The following is a 16,136-nucleotide window of genomic DNA, read 5'->3' as shown; positions in this document are numbered from 1 at the left end:
AATACGGTACCTTCCTTTTGAGCAGCGCTTACAGCATCTTTTGGTTCGATGCAAACCATTTACTGGGCATATCTAGTAAAAATTAGAGGTGAAACCACAGCAGGATGCCAAGAGGTTGGTGCCTGTGGTGGTGATGTTTCAGACACAAGGTTTATATACTTATGTATGTGTTTGCCATGTACATTTATGAACATTTATTTTATATTTGGGACCTTAGAATTCTAACAACAGGAGATAACATATTGCTGTATAAATCACACTGAAGAAAGAGATGCTGGTGATCAGAGATAAAGAATCCAGGAGGTGAATGTAAAGGAAGGGATTGAAGTTTGCAAACCTTCCCACTGTGGAAATGCTCAAGCAAACAGCAAATCGGAGGTCAGAACAACGAAAAACCAGAGTATAGCACTGCTTTATTGACATGGCTAGAGCTTGTAAAGCAGGTCCAGAACCAGACCACCTTTGTGCAATTTCTATAGCTTTGCAAGAAACATGTAGATTGCTATAACAGCCCATATTTTATTTTCTAAATCCGAGTGTCTCCAATTATACTTTGACTTCCAAGTACAAGGAACGCAATTAATGGTTGTGCCAATGCCCAAAATTTAGAAAACTGCAACAATGGACTGTTGTCAGACTTTGGGGGATCGGATCCCTCCCCCTGTGGCAGCAAATAAGCAGATAAAACGAAAGGAGTGTTCTTACCAAATAAGTTCTTTAATGATCACAGCAAGAGACAAAGGAATGCATATCTCTCTAAAAAATGGCGTTGCTCCCAGTAAAGTTTCACCCCCTCCGTCCCCATTAATTTACGTCACTCCTACGTTGGGTAATCTGAGCTTGTCGCTGCTGAGCTCTCTGTTCTATCACTCTCAGAGCCCGTCTAGTCTTGGGCGAAGGGGGGGGGGGTCAGGAATGCTGTCCAAGGACACTGAATCTGCCAGCTGTCTCTCTCTTGGCGTTTCCTCTTCTAGCTGCTCCTCCCTCAGTATTTTCCAGCTTTTCCCTCTGGACTATGTCCCTCTGCAAACCACTGTTCTAAATCAATACTGTCCTCCTGCCCTTGGGAAGGTTCAGAAAAAGGGGGGTTGGCTCCCATCATTCCTCCTCAGTCCAGCTCCTGACAACTGTTATCCTTTAAAACAGCTTTTCCACTCAGGAGGAAAATCTTCATGCCACATCCTTAGAATATGGAAGTTGGATGAACAGCCACTGAGCTTTCAGACTTGTCCAGAGAAAACAAACCCACTGAGTTATATCCATCATAATGAAGCTCCAGGTTTCTGAGAAATGTAAATATGGAGAGTATTCTTTTCACAGGCATGGTGTCATATGCTCAGTTTTGCATGCTTATGTAGAAAAGCTAAGTACCATGGATAACAGCGTTTAAAAACCATATGAGAAACATGGTGCGTTTCATTAACTCTGTGGAAACCTGAAGGTTGGAGTTCCAGATGCTATAATAAACAAAAACTTATCTTGCTATGCTTCACACAGTTTAAAATTGTTTTTGTTGTTGTTTTGGAAAAAAATATGAATAAGTCAATCTTCTTAATTCCCTGCTACCATTAAACTGATATTGGACTCACCATCTGAAATAGTTTGGTAGCAAATATATTCAAAATTTTGTGGACATTTTGATACATCATTTAGATATATTCTGGACACACTTAAAGGTAAAGGTAAAGGTACCCCTGCCCCTACGGGCCAGTCGTGTCCGACTCTAGGGTTGTGCGCCCATCTCACTTAAGAGGCCGGGGGCCAGCGCTGTCCGGAGACACTTCCGGGTCACGTGGCCAGTGTGACGAAGCTGCTCTGGTGAGCCAGCACCAGCGCAGCACACGGAAACGCCGTTTACCTTCCCGCTATAAAGCGGTACCTATTTATCTACTTGCACTTAGGGGTGCTTTCGAACTGCTAGGTGGGCAGGATCTGGGACCGAACGACGGGAGCTCACCCCGCTGCGGGGATTCAAACCGCCAACCATACTATCGGCAAGTCCTAGGCGCTGAGGTTTTACCCACAGCGCCACCCGCATTCCTTACACACTTGACACACTTAGCTTCCCCTAAACAATCCTTGGAACCACAGTTTGCTAAGGTTACTGGAAATCGTAGCTTGGTTTCCTTGATTCTTTAGCCTTTTGCTTTAAATGTGATTAAAATGTATGTTGTGGATGTGACCAGACATCCTAGGAGTTTCAAGAAGTAGACCCTTTCCCGTAGAGCTGCAGTGAGACAAAGGGGGAAGTCTTTCTAAACAAAGGATTCCTTCCTCCTATTCTTCTTCAATTTCATTTCTACTCCACTGGGGGGCTGGGGGGGAAATCCCTTCCATTGGCAATATAGAAGGGAGGAAAGAAAAATAACAGACAAGCAAAGGAATGAAACTGCCTCATTAAAGGGTTGCTTTTAAAAGTCTTAACCTGAAGGACTCCCATGTCCCTTATGCACCATCCAGAATGGTCTATCGGATCCCTGGGATCCTTGAGAGAAGGCCTCCTGACTTCTATTAGGGCTCATCTTTTGCTTGCCCTGTGCCTAGAAAGCAGCAAGTGTCTGAGCGGTTTCCCACTTGTCCAAGCCCTGTGGCCTTGGCCCGGCCTCTTTCCCCTGAAAACCCACTCTTCAGCACTCATTTGGAACCAACAGCTATCTGCGGAAAAACCCCTGGTAGTTTGTTCCAATTCAGTGCTATGCCACGGGTTTTCCTTGGAGAAACGGAAGTGTGGACGAGCCCTTCGTTTCTACACCAACAGGCAGGTCAGGTGGTGGCACCTTTGGAAGACTTCCTCTGGAAGCCAAACAGGAAGCTGCCATTCTAACGTTTTGTCACCTGCTGAAAATGTTCTTTTTCCACCAAGCATTTTTGGATAATTAATTTGATTCAATGTTGGTCATTTCTTTTCGTTTTATAATCTTATAGTGTTATGATGTTTTAGTGATGTTATTTTCATGAGAGGGCAGTTTATAAATATTCAGAAATATAAATAGAAATAATAAGTAACAGTGGATTGAAACTTAAATTAAAGTGTGGAATCCTACATCATGCTAAGACAGTGGTTTTCAACCAGTATGCCATGGCACCCTGGGGCGCCTAATATCATATATCATATCATCATATCATATCATATCATATCATCATCGTATCATATCATATCATATATCATATCATATCATATCATATATCATATCATATCATATCATATCATATCATATCATATCATATTATATTATTTCCCCAGCCACTTTTGGCAGCTCACAGCATATATAAAAACATACTAAAACATCAAGCATTAAAAACGTCTTGATACATGGCTGCCTTCAGATGTCTTCTAAAAGTCATAGTTTTTTATTTCCTTGACATCTGATGGGGAAATTGCACGGGGCTGGCGCCACTACCGAGAAGGCCCTCTGCCTGGTTCCCTGTAACCTCACTTCTTGCAGTGAGGGAACCGCCAGAAGGCCCTCGGTGCTGGACCTCAGTGCTGGACGATGGAGGTGGAGACGCTCCTTCAGGTATACTGAACCGAGGCCGTTTAGGGCTTTAAAGGTCAGCACCAACACTTTGAATTGTGCTTGGAAATGTACTGGAGCCAATGTAGGTCTTTCAGGACCAGTGTTATATGGTCCCAGTCACCAGTCTAGCTGCCGCATTCTGGATTACTGTAGTTGTAGTTTCTGGGTCACCTTCAAAGGTAGAGCCATGCGGGAGATAACTAGAGCATGCACCACTCTGGTGAGACAGTCTGTGGGCAGGTAGGGTCTCATCCTGCGTACCAGGTGGAGCTGGTAGACAGCTGCCCTGGACACAGAATTAACCTGTGCCTCCATGGACAGCTGTGAGTCCAAAATGACTCCCAGGCTGCGCACCTGGTCCATCAGGGGTACAGTTACCCCATTCAGGACCAGGGAGTCCTCCACACCCGCCCGCCTCCTGTCCCCCCAAAACAGGACTTCTGTCTTGTCAGGATTCAACCTCAATCCGTGATCCACCTTCCATCCACCAGCTGCCTCCAGACACTCACACAGGACCTTCACAGCCCTCACTGATTCTGATTTGAAGGAGAGGTAGAGCCTGCCCTCTGTCCCTCTTTCCGTCCCTCCCTCCTCTGATGCCCTCTCGCGTCTCTGATTCTCAAAGGCTTGCACAGCTGTTTATTGCAGCAGCCCTGGCTATAAGCTCCCCAGGCGAATGGTGCCTCTTTTTGGGGCAGGTGGGCACCCAAAGACCAGGGGCAGCAGCAGCAGCTGCCCAGAGGACTCCCAAGGAGAGGGGGAAGGAGGCTGAGGGAACACTCCACAAGGGAGGGTGTTCGAAAAGGGTTGAGGGGCTGCCAGTTCTGCAGGCAAGGGGTGACATGCCTGTAACTGGGCTCCGTCCTGCGCCCCACAGGGGTGCTGCAGAAAGAATGTAGTTGGTCAAGGGAGCTGTGGACCCAAAACAGGTTGACAACCTCTGTGCTAAGGTGACTGTTCCAGAAGCGCAAGCATTTCTGCTTTCTAGAAGGAATGTTTTCTCCTCTTTCCTCTCCCTCCTCACACTATTTTATATATTTATTCATTCCACCTTTCCTCCCAAAGCTCAGGGTGCACACATGGGCCTCTTGGGTATTCCTCCTCATTTTATCCTCACAACAACCCTGTTAGGTAGGTTAGTGTGAGAGAAAGGGACTGGCCCAAGGTCACCCAGTGACTTTCATGTCTGAGCAGGGGTTTGGACCGTGGTCTCCTAGGTCTTAGTCCAATACTCTCACTGCTACTCCACATGGGCACACACTTTTCGGGGGTTCTCCCAACAGTTCTGAGCCAATTTGAGGAGGGTGCAGAGGCATGTGAAGAGACGGGGGGGATCATTGCACTGGCTTCTGTTACCTGGCTTCTGTTACCTCAACAACTTAGTGGAAAGGTTATGCATAGTTCAACAATCTGTCTCTACATAGAAAGATTCAGTTGGCTCACTACTTCATCGAAAGACTCCACTATCATTTTATTCTATAGGGACACAATTTTATTTTCAAGATTTTTTTAAGTACACAGCAGGCAAATCAGGCTAGAATACAGGCTTGATCAAACAACAAAACTGCTTTATCATCTTCTCCGTGCACAGGATTTTAATTTAATGCCGTTCCTCATGTGTCACTTGTCTCACTTCTGGATTACACGAATATGAATGTGTGTTTGGGATGCAGCTCACGCTTCCAATCATTTTTGATGGAAGACAGAATGCATCTCTCATTATACCTTTTCCAAATAAGAACATGTACCTGATATAATGCACAACTCTACCGAATTCCCTTTTCAGTTTAGGATTTCCCCAAATCAAGAGGCTAGATTGCACGGAAGGGCATGCATTTAGAATGATGGCGCAAAACCGGCTGGCAAGACTGCTGTCTAGAAATATATTGGACAGAAGGACCATCAAAGACACAAAATTAATGACATTTATGACCAAGAGAGAAATGATTATTTTCACAGCCTGAGAATGGGCAGCCATGCTTGGGCTGCTGAAACTGGCTGAACTGTTCTGCATCTGCTGGGTGTGTCTCCACAGAGAAAAGAGTAAGAGAAAAGTTGATGTGGTTGAGATGAAGAAAGCCACTGTGAATCCCAGACCACACCACAGAAACAAATGAACCAAATTTGTTTCTACTGTAAAGCCTTCAAGCGTGACATTTCCTAATATCTCAAAACTACTATTGTTTTGGCATGTAAAGATGTAAATTTCTTTGAAGAAAGGTGACGTAGTTGCTAATGATCCAAGCAAAGAAGCCAGAAGCATCCAGGGTACCAATCTGGAGATTCTCGTCTTCAGGAGGAAGAAAATGTAGTGCTGGAAGTTAGCAATCTTTGCACAGTAAAATGTACACAGGCAGGCAGTGAAGCAGAGGTTGGTACAATTTAGAAACCACGTTGTAGCTTTGTATGTTTGGTATAAGCTTGTGTCTTCAAGTATCCAAGGAAAGAATGCTATCCAGAAAATCTTGATAACTAGCAAGCACATGTAGAAACATTTGGAGACACCAAAAGCAGTCAAGATTTTATCAATGGATTTCAGATATCCATTTCTCATCCCATCAATGCAATTCACTACAGCAATGAAAGCATTCAACGACATCCCAACAACAGCCTCAATTGATGTGCAAACTATGTAGAGTATAACTGGGAGTGGAAAACTCTCCGCTCTTTGATAGTTGCACCCTTGGTCTTCCATTCTTCCAGATACACAGTCTGAAAAGGCTAGTCTTTAACTTTTGGATAGCACATGCTTTATTATCCATGAAATTGAGAAGTGATGCTGTCATAGGGCACCTATTGCACTCTGATTTGCATTCTTCTTTTCATGGGATGCAGAACAACCAACTCTTTTGCCAAGAGCTTGTGGCAAAAAAGCAATGATTTACATGACATTTACTCACAATCCCCAGAGCATTTGTTTTCAAGGTTATGTAGAGATGCATTCTATTTTTATCTGAGACTGATGCATTCCTGCAGGACTTGAAAATGATGGACAATTTGCACCTGTTATTTCTTGCTAAAGAATTAGTATGAAACCCTAGGCAAATATCAGAGGAAAGTGTAGCGTAATATTTAGTGATACTGGTAGAGCTAGGTTGCTGCCAAACCATTCCTTAGAGCTGTGGCTTTGACTCAAACCTCTTTCCACAGGGGAGAGCTTTGACACCAGCCTATGCCAGGAAATACTCCAGAGGCACATCCTCTGCACCAGTTTTCCAGCTGAAACTTCTCAGGCTGCTCCCAGGTGTCCTCAAGTGCCCTGGCTGACTTTCTGCATAGTTCAAGAGTGAAGGAGGATGGCAAGGCTGACAAGAGTGATGCACAGAAGGAGAAAGGGACAGCCTTATATGCCATGAATGGAAGTTTTTAGAGAGTGGAATGGCAGATTCCCCCCCCCCCCCAGCTCTTGAATCTAATAGTTGCTGTTAGCAGACATTTCAGCTTGGGTAAATTAGACTGGAATAATCACTTACAGCTTCTGGAGTTCAAAGGCTTTAGTCATGCAAGAACTATTTTCAGGTTATCAGGGCTGGATTCCTATGCAAGAAGTAGAGTTTGTCAGAGAAGTTAACCCTTTATTCAAGGAAATGGCATACAGCTCAGCCACACTTCTCACTCAGTCTTGTCCCAATAGAGCAGTTGCCAGGACTGACTGCTCCCACTTTCACCCCCCTCCGCTGGCTGTTTCCCAAGCAGTCTCCAACTGTGGACAGGGCTCTCTGTTCCGCTCTACACATCACTCTGTATTATTGTGTTCTGAAGGTAAAGGAAGGACTGGACCATGATTAATAAAATACACACGAGGCTTGGCCAGCAAGACTCTGGGAGGAAGTGCCAATAATAATCTGCCACACCCTGGCCCAGGTCCCTTTTATTAACAAAAGAACTTTTGACACAGAGTTTGTAAGAACCCATCAGGTTTCCTCTGAGCATTTCAAAAAATTACCACGTGGGACAAAGTTAGATCAGAGAAATCCTTTTAACTACAATGAACTAATTTCCTACTTGAGCATGCATACATACATACATGGTTAAGCTAAAATAAACAGGAACCAATGAGAAATGCATTTAGTAAACCCCAGAGGTCATAAACAGGCAGTAAACAGGAAAGGAAGGATGACAAGGAAAGTCAGGCATTTTTATCACCTCCATGTGAAACTCTATTTCCTGGCCCTAAGATTAACAAAACTAACAAAAGCTACATCAAAGCTATCTCCTATCTTATGTACTGAGGATGCCTGGTGAAGCAACTGGTCTGTGTAAAATGCTCTATACATGACTGTCAGGCAGAGAGAAAGAAAATGGCAGAGGTGCAGAGGCTTGTGGGATTTGATCAGAAATTATTGTCAATGACTCAAGCCCATTCAAGCAATGCTTTCATCGCCGACACAATGGCGTGCTGCATTTTTCATAATTCCTCATAGCAATCCCACCTGACCACCATACTGCATGCCCTTGGAGATAAGGGGGGAGCGGAGCTTGTCATAGTAGGAGAGGCAGGCTCCGTGTATGCTTCGGCCTCTGAGTTGGAACTGCTCTCTGTCACAGGCAGAAGGAAAGAGGACCTAAACAGCTACAGGTTGATGTCAATTTCAGGGAAGTTCCTTGAAGTCATCATTAAATAATCTGTCTGTGAGCACTTAGAAAAGGATGCTGTGATTTCGAGGACCCAACATGGGTTTTTCAAAACAAGTCATGCCAGACTACTTTTATTTGTTTTTTGGATAGAGTTACAAGCTTGGTGGATCAAGGGAATGCTGTGGAGTATCTTGACTTCAAAAAGGCTTTCAACAAAGCTCCCACATGATATTCTTGTGGAGAAGCTGATAAAATGCAGGCTAGATGAGGTTGCTATTAAGTGGATTTGTAGCTGGTTGACTGGCACAACCCCAAAAGTGTTCACCGATGGTTCTTCATTATCCTGGATGAAAGGGACAAGTGCAGGATTCTCTTTATGAAGGAATTGAGGAGATAGTCGTACAATTTGTGGAGGACTCCAAACTGGGAGGGGTAGCTAATGCCACTGAAGACAGATGATGCTGAAGACAGATGCCACTGAAGACAGATGACCTTAACAGTTTGGAGAACTGGGCCCAAACGAAACAAAATGAATTGTAATAGGGGCAAATGTAGATTCTACACTTAGGCAGGAATAATCAGACAGACAACTATAGGATAGGGGACATCTGGTTTGACAGCAGTATAAATATGAGAAAAGCATCTGGGCATCCCCTTTCACCTTAGAAATTGCAGAAATGTTTATTGTGTTGTGACCAGTGTATAGTGATACATTTCCCCCTATTGTTCCAAATTTCCTAAATCAACATCAGAACAGAACAGAAGAAATATCCAGTGATAACGCTTTTCCCCAGTAGGCTGGGTATGGAAAACAATATTTATAGTATTTGTATGAGTGAATATTTGTTTTCTTAGTCCACATTTAGCATCACTACGCATGTAAATGTGGGAAATATTCCATTACAGTCACAAGTTTAATTTGCTTAGATTTGCTGCCGGGTAGTGGTGCAGCTCAGGCTGCCTTTCAGATGGCATTTTTGTGCACAGATTAGGGCAGCTTCCAACATCCAGCGGAAGCCAGAGGAAGTCTGAATGGGAACATGTTTTATCCAGGGCAGCTTCTGAAACCTGAAAATATTTGAAAACACTTCTAAAAAGGGGGGGGGGTGGCTGTTATTCTTCTTCCATCATACCTTCCCGCAGTGTATTCCACTTTTGGTTCCATGTGTCGTCTTCCATGAGAAATTCCAGATTCAATGTAGTAATTTAAAATATCTGTTTTATTAACAAGCACACACTCATACACATACAATGCCCATCAACTGAACTGAACTTTCTCAAACTGAAGAAGCCAACAGCCCTGCCCGTGTTACGGTAAAATCTGGGTGCGAGGCTGCTCTGTCCCTGCGGAGGAAAATGAGCTCAGCCGGAGACAGGAGCAAGATGCAGAAGATCCAAGTTTATTGCGCAACAGGTTCAAGGCGAGATTGAACCCTGAGGAAGGGGTGACATGAACTTTTAAAACTTCCCTCCATGTCCCTGGATACAGTGCAAAATACATCACGGTTACATCATGAATACATTAAGAAGAGGTTGGGTTACCCAGGATTAACATATGGAGGAGGGAGGGGGGAATATGCAGAGCTGGAGATATGCACAGATAAGTACATCCTGAGTACCGGTGATGAGAGGACAATAGTCCAGGTATGCATAGTCTGCCACCTGGCACTGCCCGGAGGAAGGGCTTGGCAGGGTGATTAGAGAAGATTAGGGTCTTCCTGAGTGTACGTGACACCTCGCTTGAGGGATTATGGAGGACACTGGAGGTGTCATGGAGTCCTAGAGAAACTGAGCAAATTGGCACCGAAAGCAAGAAAATCGGTGTTACAGTTGATTTTCTATGAATTTTATAGATTTTAGTCCCTTTTGACATTGACAATTGGATTCGGAAATAAATGGATATATTGTGGATATATTGTATTGAAGAAGAAGGTGAAGAAGACATGCCCCCCCCTTCCGTATCACCTGGAAGAGTTTGTTAATTTTAAAGCTACAGCAACATGTATCCGCCTGGGAGTGCGCACAAAGAACGGAATGAAGAGGCGGGGTGGAAATGGGGCATCTGCACACAAGGGGGACTCGGGAAAAGGAGGAGGAAGGAGGCAAGGGGCTGGGGGAGATGAAGGGCGTCTATGCGCCCCAGGGGCTCTGAGCCAGAGAGAGGGAAAGGCACAGAAATGGGGCTGATCGGAGTGCAGGGAGAATGGAGGAAAGCGAGGAGGAGCAGAGACGGGAAAGGGGTGCGAGGGGCGGCCCCAAAGGAAGAGTGGGAGGCACGATGATGGGGAGGCAGCTGAAGGTGGGATCCGGGGAGAGGAAGAGTTGGAAGCATCGCAGGGGAGGGAGCGAGGGACGGAGGGGGCTTCATGCCTGCGCGGAAAGGGAGCCGCGTGCTTCGTCGCTTCCTTGTGCGGGAGGAAGAAGATGCAGGAGATGCGCAGAGCGGGGTGGGGGGAGCCAAAGCAAGGCTGCAGAAGAGAGGAAGGGGGGAAGGAAAGGTTAGTCGTTGCCGGGGGGGCACGGAAGAAGCTCGAAACAAAGAACACCAACGTACGGCGCGTGTTCTGAAATTGCGCAGGAACCCTTTGCAGAGACCCTGGGAGATTCGCAGAGGCCGAGCTCTCTTTTCCAGAGGAGCCCCCGCCGGGGGGGGGGCAGCCGCGATGGCGCCCGGCCGGGTTCGCGCTGCTGGTCCGGGGTGCCCGACCCCCCAGTGGCGTAGCGTGGGGGTGCAGGGGGGGGCCGGCCGCACCGGGCGCAACATCTGGGGGTTAGGGTTAGGGGGCGCAAATCCACGGGTTAGGAGGCGCAAATCCACGGGTTAGGGGGCGCAAATTACTTGCCTTGCCCCGGGTGCTGACAACCCACGCTACGCCACTGCCACCCCCCCCCCGCACTCCTCTTCCTCCGCCAGTGCCCCCCCAAAAAACAGGCTTCCCCCACCGATCCCTTCCAGCATCCAAAACAGATTTGCAGGTTCAAAGCAAGTTCGTGAGAACAAAAATTGCTGAGCAACCAGAAAGTGTGATGTTCAAAAGTTTAATTTATCCGCTCTACATTCAAATCCTGAGTAACAAATTCTAATTACTATATAGAGCAAGAGGAAAATATGGCAAGGAAAAAAACTGTTAGTAGCAGGCATCGAAGTAGGCAGGATTTTTTAAGGGAGGGTGAAATATACTCAGTTGCACAGTGATTTCATGCTCTTTATTGCAGCTCCTAAAACAGTGAATGCATGCCCCCCCCCCACCTCAGGCTTTATAAACATTATTTACACAATGGGTTCCTTCTGATTGGCTGATTCTGCTTCCCTCCTGGAGCCTGATTGGTCTTCTCCTGCAGGCCAGTCAGGTGTTGCATTCTAGGATCCTACCTGCCTCTTGTTCTAGGATCCAAGCTCAGTCCATAACACCCCTCCCCTCTATGTTCCCCTGGCACCCGGGAGGTTAGCATTCATAGTCACCAAGGTACGCCGGGTGCCTACATATGCGTTGTGGTCAGGGGTGTCCCTTGGCGGGGGTTTCTGGTTCTGGCTCTCGTTCTGGCGCTGCCGGCTGCGACGGGGCCTTTTGGTCGGGGGCTGCTGGTCTGCTCAGTCATGGGTCTGGTTCCTGTGGCCACTCAGCCTCGGGGGTCACCTCTGGCCTTACTAGTTCTGCCTCCCTTGCCTGTTCCTCCTGCTCATGCAGGAGAAGAACCCAGGGAGGATGATTCAGGTGGATAGCTGTGTTGATCTGACATAGTCATAATAAATAACAAGATGAAAGATGAAAAAATCTTTTTAAATAATTCCAGTGCCACCTTAAAGATCAACTAAATATAAGCTTTCAAGATATGTTGTTGTTGTTTAGTCGTTTAGTCGTGTCCGCCTCTTTGTGACCCCCTGGACCAGAGCACGCCAGGCCCTCCTGTCTTCCACTGCCTCCTGCAGTTTGGAGTACCACTCTATTCCAGACCACACCTGGAATACTGTGTCCAATTCTGGGTGCCACAATTTTGGAAGGATGTTGACAAGCTGGAAAGTGTGCAGAGGAGGACCATCAAGATGGTCAAGGGTCTGGAAAGCAAGCCTTTTGAGGAACGGTTGAGGATGCTGCGCATGTGTAGCCTGGGAAAGAGGAGGCTGAGAGGAGATATGAGAGCCATCTTCAGATATCTAAAAGGCTGTCACATGGAGGAAGAACTTTCTCACAGTAAGAACTGCTTGACTTCGAGGAGAGGTGGTGGACCTCCATGGAGGTTTTAAAGCAGAGGTTTGTGGTATGTCATGTTTCAGCAATGATACATTCAGATCAGCCTCAGTGCTCTAAAAATACAGTGCATGCAGATCCCACTATCTGAACACAATGCATTCTCAGGAAATTGTTAGGTAATGATTTCCATTGATTCCTATGGGAAAATTTATAATGCATTCCTGACCACAGAATTTTAACCCCAAGATGACAAAAGAAACATTGGGAAAACCCTCTGTAACCTTCAAAAAGGCAGACAAGGGAGGAAAAAAATGTTGCATTATTGATCCAATCTCTCCACCCCCTTCCTCCCCCTTCCCTTCTGGTTTCTGGAAGATTGGCTGCTGTGGACCCGCAATACACAAAAAGGTTGTTAAGGCTCTTATTCTTTTACACACACAGGTCCGACTGTTTGGATATCTGTATGGCAAGGTTTCGTACAACAAGAGTTTGGATAGCAGGACTTGCATGTATTATGCCGGCCTTAATTGTTAGTCATTCAACTAACTTGCTAGATGCTGCCTGTGATGTTAGCGTGCAACCTTGAGCAGATGGGGCACTTTCACACCCACTGTCACTGTGATTTTCTGATTTTCAGAATCTTGAGCCTAGCTAGGATGCATCAATTACAGGGGGAAATAGCAAGATCCCACAGACTCCCAAGTATAGAGATATGGGTGTCTTCAAAGACCCCCCACCCCCGATGGACAAATCACTCAACAATGTCTTGTTGTCGGGGAAGAGAGAGGGAGAGAAATGCAGGCAGCACCGCGGCGTGTTCCTGTTACTTTTTAAGGAGAAGGAAGGTGCACAATGGATGCAGAAGGGCCCACAGTCGAGGCACTGAGCCCCGAGAAAGTATTTCAGAGGAATATCAGGAACCTGAAGATACATAAAGGAAAGCAAAACCCCAAGCTGGACTATATATTTAGCACTGTGGTTAATGGAGCCTGATTTTAAGCTCCAGGGTAGTTATTAACAAGCTCCCTGAGGAGATTGTTCTCTCTGTTAGTCCCTCTCCTACTATCAAGAAGGAACTCGCTGACATAATGTGTGGGACGCTCTGCCCACTCAGCCAGTTTAATCACATTTCACAGGACATCTAGTGCACTGGAGGTCGGCAATGGACACTGAGTTCAGATTTAATCTTATAGTCATAGGATTCTGTTTGCTTCTGTGTTGTAATTAAAATATTAATTGAATTTTGATTTTGCAAGAAGTTCAAAATGAAACAAGTAAAGCGCACCAGGCAGCCAATAACTATACATGCATCTAAAAGGTCCTCATTAGCTTCTTTGAACTCACTATTACTTACTAACATGGGTGGACTAGATGATCCTCAGGGTCCCTTCCAACTCTACGATTCTATGATTCTGTGAAAGAGGACCGCTGTAATCAGAGTCTTTTTGTAGGAGATTCTCTTCTATAAAACAAGATTTTAATTCCATTGATTTTGTGGAATAGGGACTGACAGGCAGGCAAATGGCAGCAATAGTCAGAACATATTTTGGCTGGCTTTTTCAGGATGGATTCTAACTGAACTCTGCTTGCTTTTAGCATACCTCACCTAGGTTCTGCAAAGCAGCGCAGAGAAGCCTTGACATCTCAGCTGCTTTGCTGAGATGTTTCTGCCTCTGGTTTTGTTAACGTTCAATGAGGGGTGGGAGGATAAGCTCCAAGCCTCATTTAAAATGTTTCTGCGACAAGCTGCTTTGTGCATTGACAAGAAGGGATTTCTGCCATGGCTTCTAGTACAGCTTTCCAGTTTTTCAGTCTCACTGTGCTTTTTGCACATTGCACCTCATTTTCAGTAAGTTTCGATCCAGCGACACTCCTCCCTCTTCGTTGCCTCTTTCGGTGATTGCTAAACACAAGGAATAATTTTCCTTCTTTTTTAGGTCGACCGCTTACTACCGGATGATGGTAAGGTGCTGGAACTCATTAAGATGCTCAAAGTAAAACATTTTTTATTTGTTTTCTCTTTGTGTCTGAAACTTAATATTATTGCTTCTATTGATTAGATGCTGATGCTGGTGAACTGAGAAAGGACATCCCTGAAATAAATTCAGGTGGGTTGCAGTGAGACAGTTAACACTTGGATAAACATACTCCCAACCCAAAAAACTTTTCTTTTTCAAATAAAGTGGGCTCTGTGAACATTTTGGCACTTTGCTCAGCTCCTTTCTTTGGCATCAAGAACATTGCATTTTATGGTGTTGTGGGTTTGTGGTGTGCAGTTTGATGTGTGTGTTGGGGTGACACTCCCAAGATCCAAGAGTTGAAACCGTATTCTCTCCCTGCCCCTTGGATAAATGTTCTTGCTGGCCAAGAGATAATTTAACTGTTCGGATAAAACTTTGAAAAGAATCCAAAGGGAATATTCTCAACAGAATTCAAGAAGTTTACCTAGTGGACATTTTCTTTTAGCCGTGGGTTAACTCCTTTCAGCTCTCCTCTGAATGTGTTTCTTTTCTCCCAAGTTTTAAAAAAACTTCAAATATTTTTGAGCTTTTCAACAAAAGTTGTGTGTGTGTGTGTGTGTGTGTGTGTGTGTGTGTTTCCCACACCCCCTTCTTAAGCAAAATCAAAACAAAACAAAACAAAGCAAAACCACTTACCTTTGAAAGGAAGAGTGGTACTCTGAGTAGGAAATGAAGATTATGAACACGCACAGAAATGGCATTTCCAGTTAAGACTTTCTTTTTGGAAGGAAATGCGAAGCAGTCAGGACCTGGCAGGGAAGGTTGTCTAGGAAGGAGGAGAGGCCCCGTTAGAAGCCATAAGCGAATTTAGAGTGGTGTTGCTAAACGCATATGGCCATGTTGCAGATATTAGTTTGGTGCGCTTTGAATAGAATTGATAGTCATGTTGTGAGTCTTTATAGTAAGCATATTCAAAGAGTGAACACATTATTTTAAATATCTGATGAATCATCTTTTGCATTTTGATTATGCCATCTTTTTTAAATTTTCTTCTAGCTGCTGGACTCACCCTCTTCCAGGGGGATATTGTACTGCCTGTAAGTGTTGTTGTTGTTTTAGGTCATACATTTTTTCTTCTTATTTCTGTGCCCAAAGGTAAAGCATCTAATCTTAACCTTTCTCCATTTTCAATAGAGAAGCCGTAGTGCGATCAAAGATGAGGCTTACCGATGGCAGTTCCCTATTCCATTCATTCTGGGTGACAGCCTTGGTAATACAACCTTTGTATCACTACAATACTGCTGAGGTTAAAATCTGATCCTAGAATCAAAGAATCATAGAATCATAGAGTTGGAAGAGACCACAAGGGCCATCGAGTCCAACCCCCTGCCAAGCAGTTGTGATTCCTGTTGTGATTCCTCTAGCTGTGCCTCCTACATTGCACAGGGGGTTGGACTAGATGACTCTTGGGGTCCTTTCCAACACTATAATCCTTTTATTCTATGACTCAGAAGATCCCTGTACCTGCACAAATACATAACCCAACCTGTTAAGCAGTTCCTCTGAACAATTCCCTGCCTTTTACGTAAAGGTAATCTGATGTCCCTCTTTAAGCTGCAGTAATCATAGGAACATGGGGAGCTGCCTCACATCCTAGGCCAGGGATCGGCAACGTGCAGCCCATGGGCCGGAAGCAGCCCATGGAGGCCGTTTAACCGGCCCACAAGCCACCCCAGAACCAAGCCGCCCGCTGCGCTAAACTGGTGCAGTGGGGACTCACTTCTGCAGCGCCAGAAATCACGGGCACACTTGCTTGTGCGTGCGCGCATGCGATCCAGCCCGATCCAGTCCACAGAGGGATCTCCATGGGACCGATCCGTCTCAGG

General features: G+C 45.4%; 3 protein-coding genes across 6 annotated transcripts in view; 2 read left to right on the top strand and 1 right to left on the bottom strand.

The window, feature by feature from the left end:
* The window catches only part of ANKRD66 (ankyrin repeat domain 66), a 35,609-nt gene that overhangs the window by 5,863 nt on the left and 13,610 nt on the right, over positions 1-16,136 (top strand). Inside the window, exon 5 of one of the 2 annotated variants that reach the window (XM_053380304.1) lies at positions 218-1,492. The exons of the other annotated variant lie outside the window; for it this stretch is intronic. Within the exon in view, the coding sequence (XP_053236279.1) occupies positions 218-238 (21 nt within the window). The 3' untranslated portion in view covers positions 239-1,492. Of the gene's footprint in view, positions 1-217; positions 1,493-16,136 lie in introns of those variants that run through there. 2 annotated transcript variants of the gene reach the window in all.
* LOC128411639 (taste receptor type 2 member 40-like) lies at positions 5,119-6,213 on the bottom strand. Its single transcript, XM_053384060.1, has one exon. The coding sequence runs from the start codon at positions 6,211-6,213 to the stop codon at positions 5,119-5,121; it is 1,095 nt and encodes a 364-aa protein (XP_053240035.1).
* Positions 10,460-16,136, top strand: part of MEP1A (meprin A subunit alpha) — a 32,476-nt gene continuing 26,799 nt past the window's right edge. For 2 of the 3 annotated variants that reach the window (XM_053380283.1, XM_053380286.1), the window contains exons 1-5: positions 10,460-10,594; positions 14,227-14,251; positions 14,350-14,397; positions 15,307-15,347; positions 15,445-15,520. In XM_053380283.1, coding sequence (XP_053236258.1) covers positions 10,463-10,594; positions 14,227-14,251; positions 14,350-14,397; positions 15,307-15,347; positions 15,445-15,520 — 322 coding nt within the window. In that variant the 5' untranslated portion in view covers positions 10,460-10,462. Of the gene's footprint in view, positions 10,595-14,067; positions 14,139-14,226; positions 14,252-14,349; positions 14,398-15,306; positions 15,348-15,444; positions 15,521-16,136 lie in introns of those variants that run through there. The other variant, XM_053380284.1, reaches the window with a different exon arrangement.

This window comes from Podarcis raffonei, chromosome 3 (assembly GCF_027172205.1).
Source record: "Podarcis raffonei isolate rPodRaf1 chromosome 3, rPodRaf1.pri, whole genome shotgun sequence".
Taxonomy (NCBI): Eukaryota; Metazoa; Chordata; class Lepidosauria; order Squamata; family Lacertidae; genus Podarcis; species Podarcis raffonei.
The sequence above is the reverse complement of the archived record's forward strand: the minus strand, read 5'-3'. Positions and strand labels throughout refer to the sequence as shown.

What these genes read in the sequence shown, in the direction of transcription:
- LOC128411639 (XM_053384060.1), bottom strand. Translation starts at nt 6,213, where the DNA reads ATGGAAGACCAAGGGTGCAACTATCAAAGAGCGGAGAGTTTTCCACTC.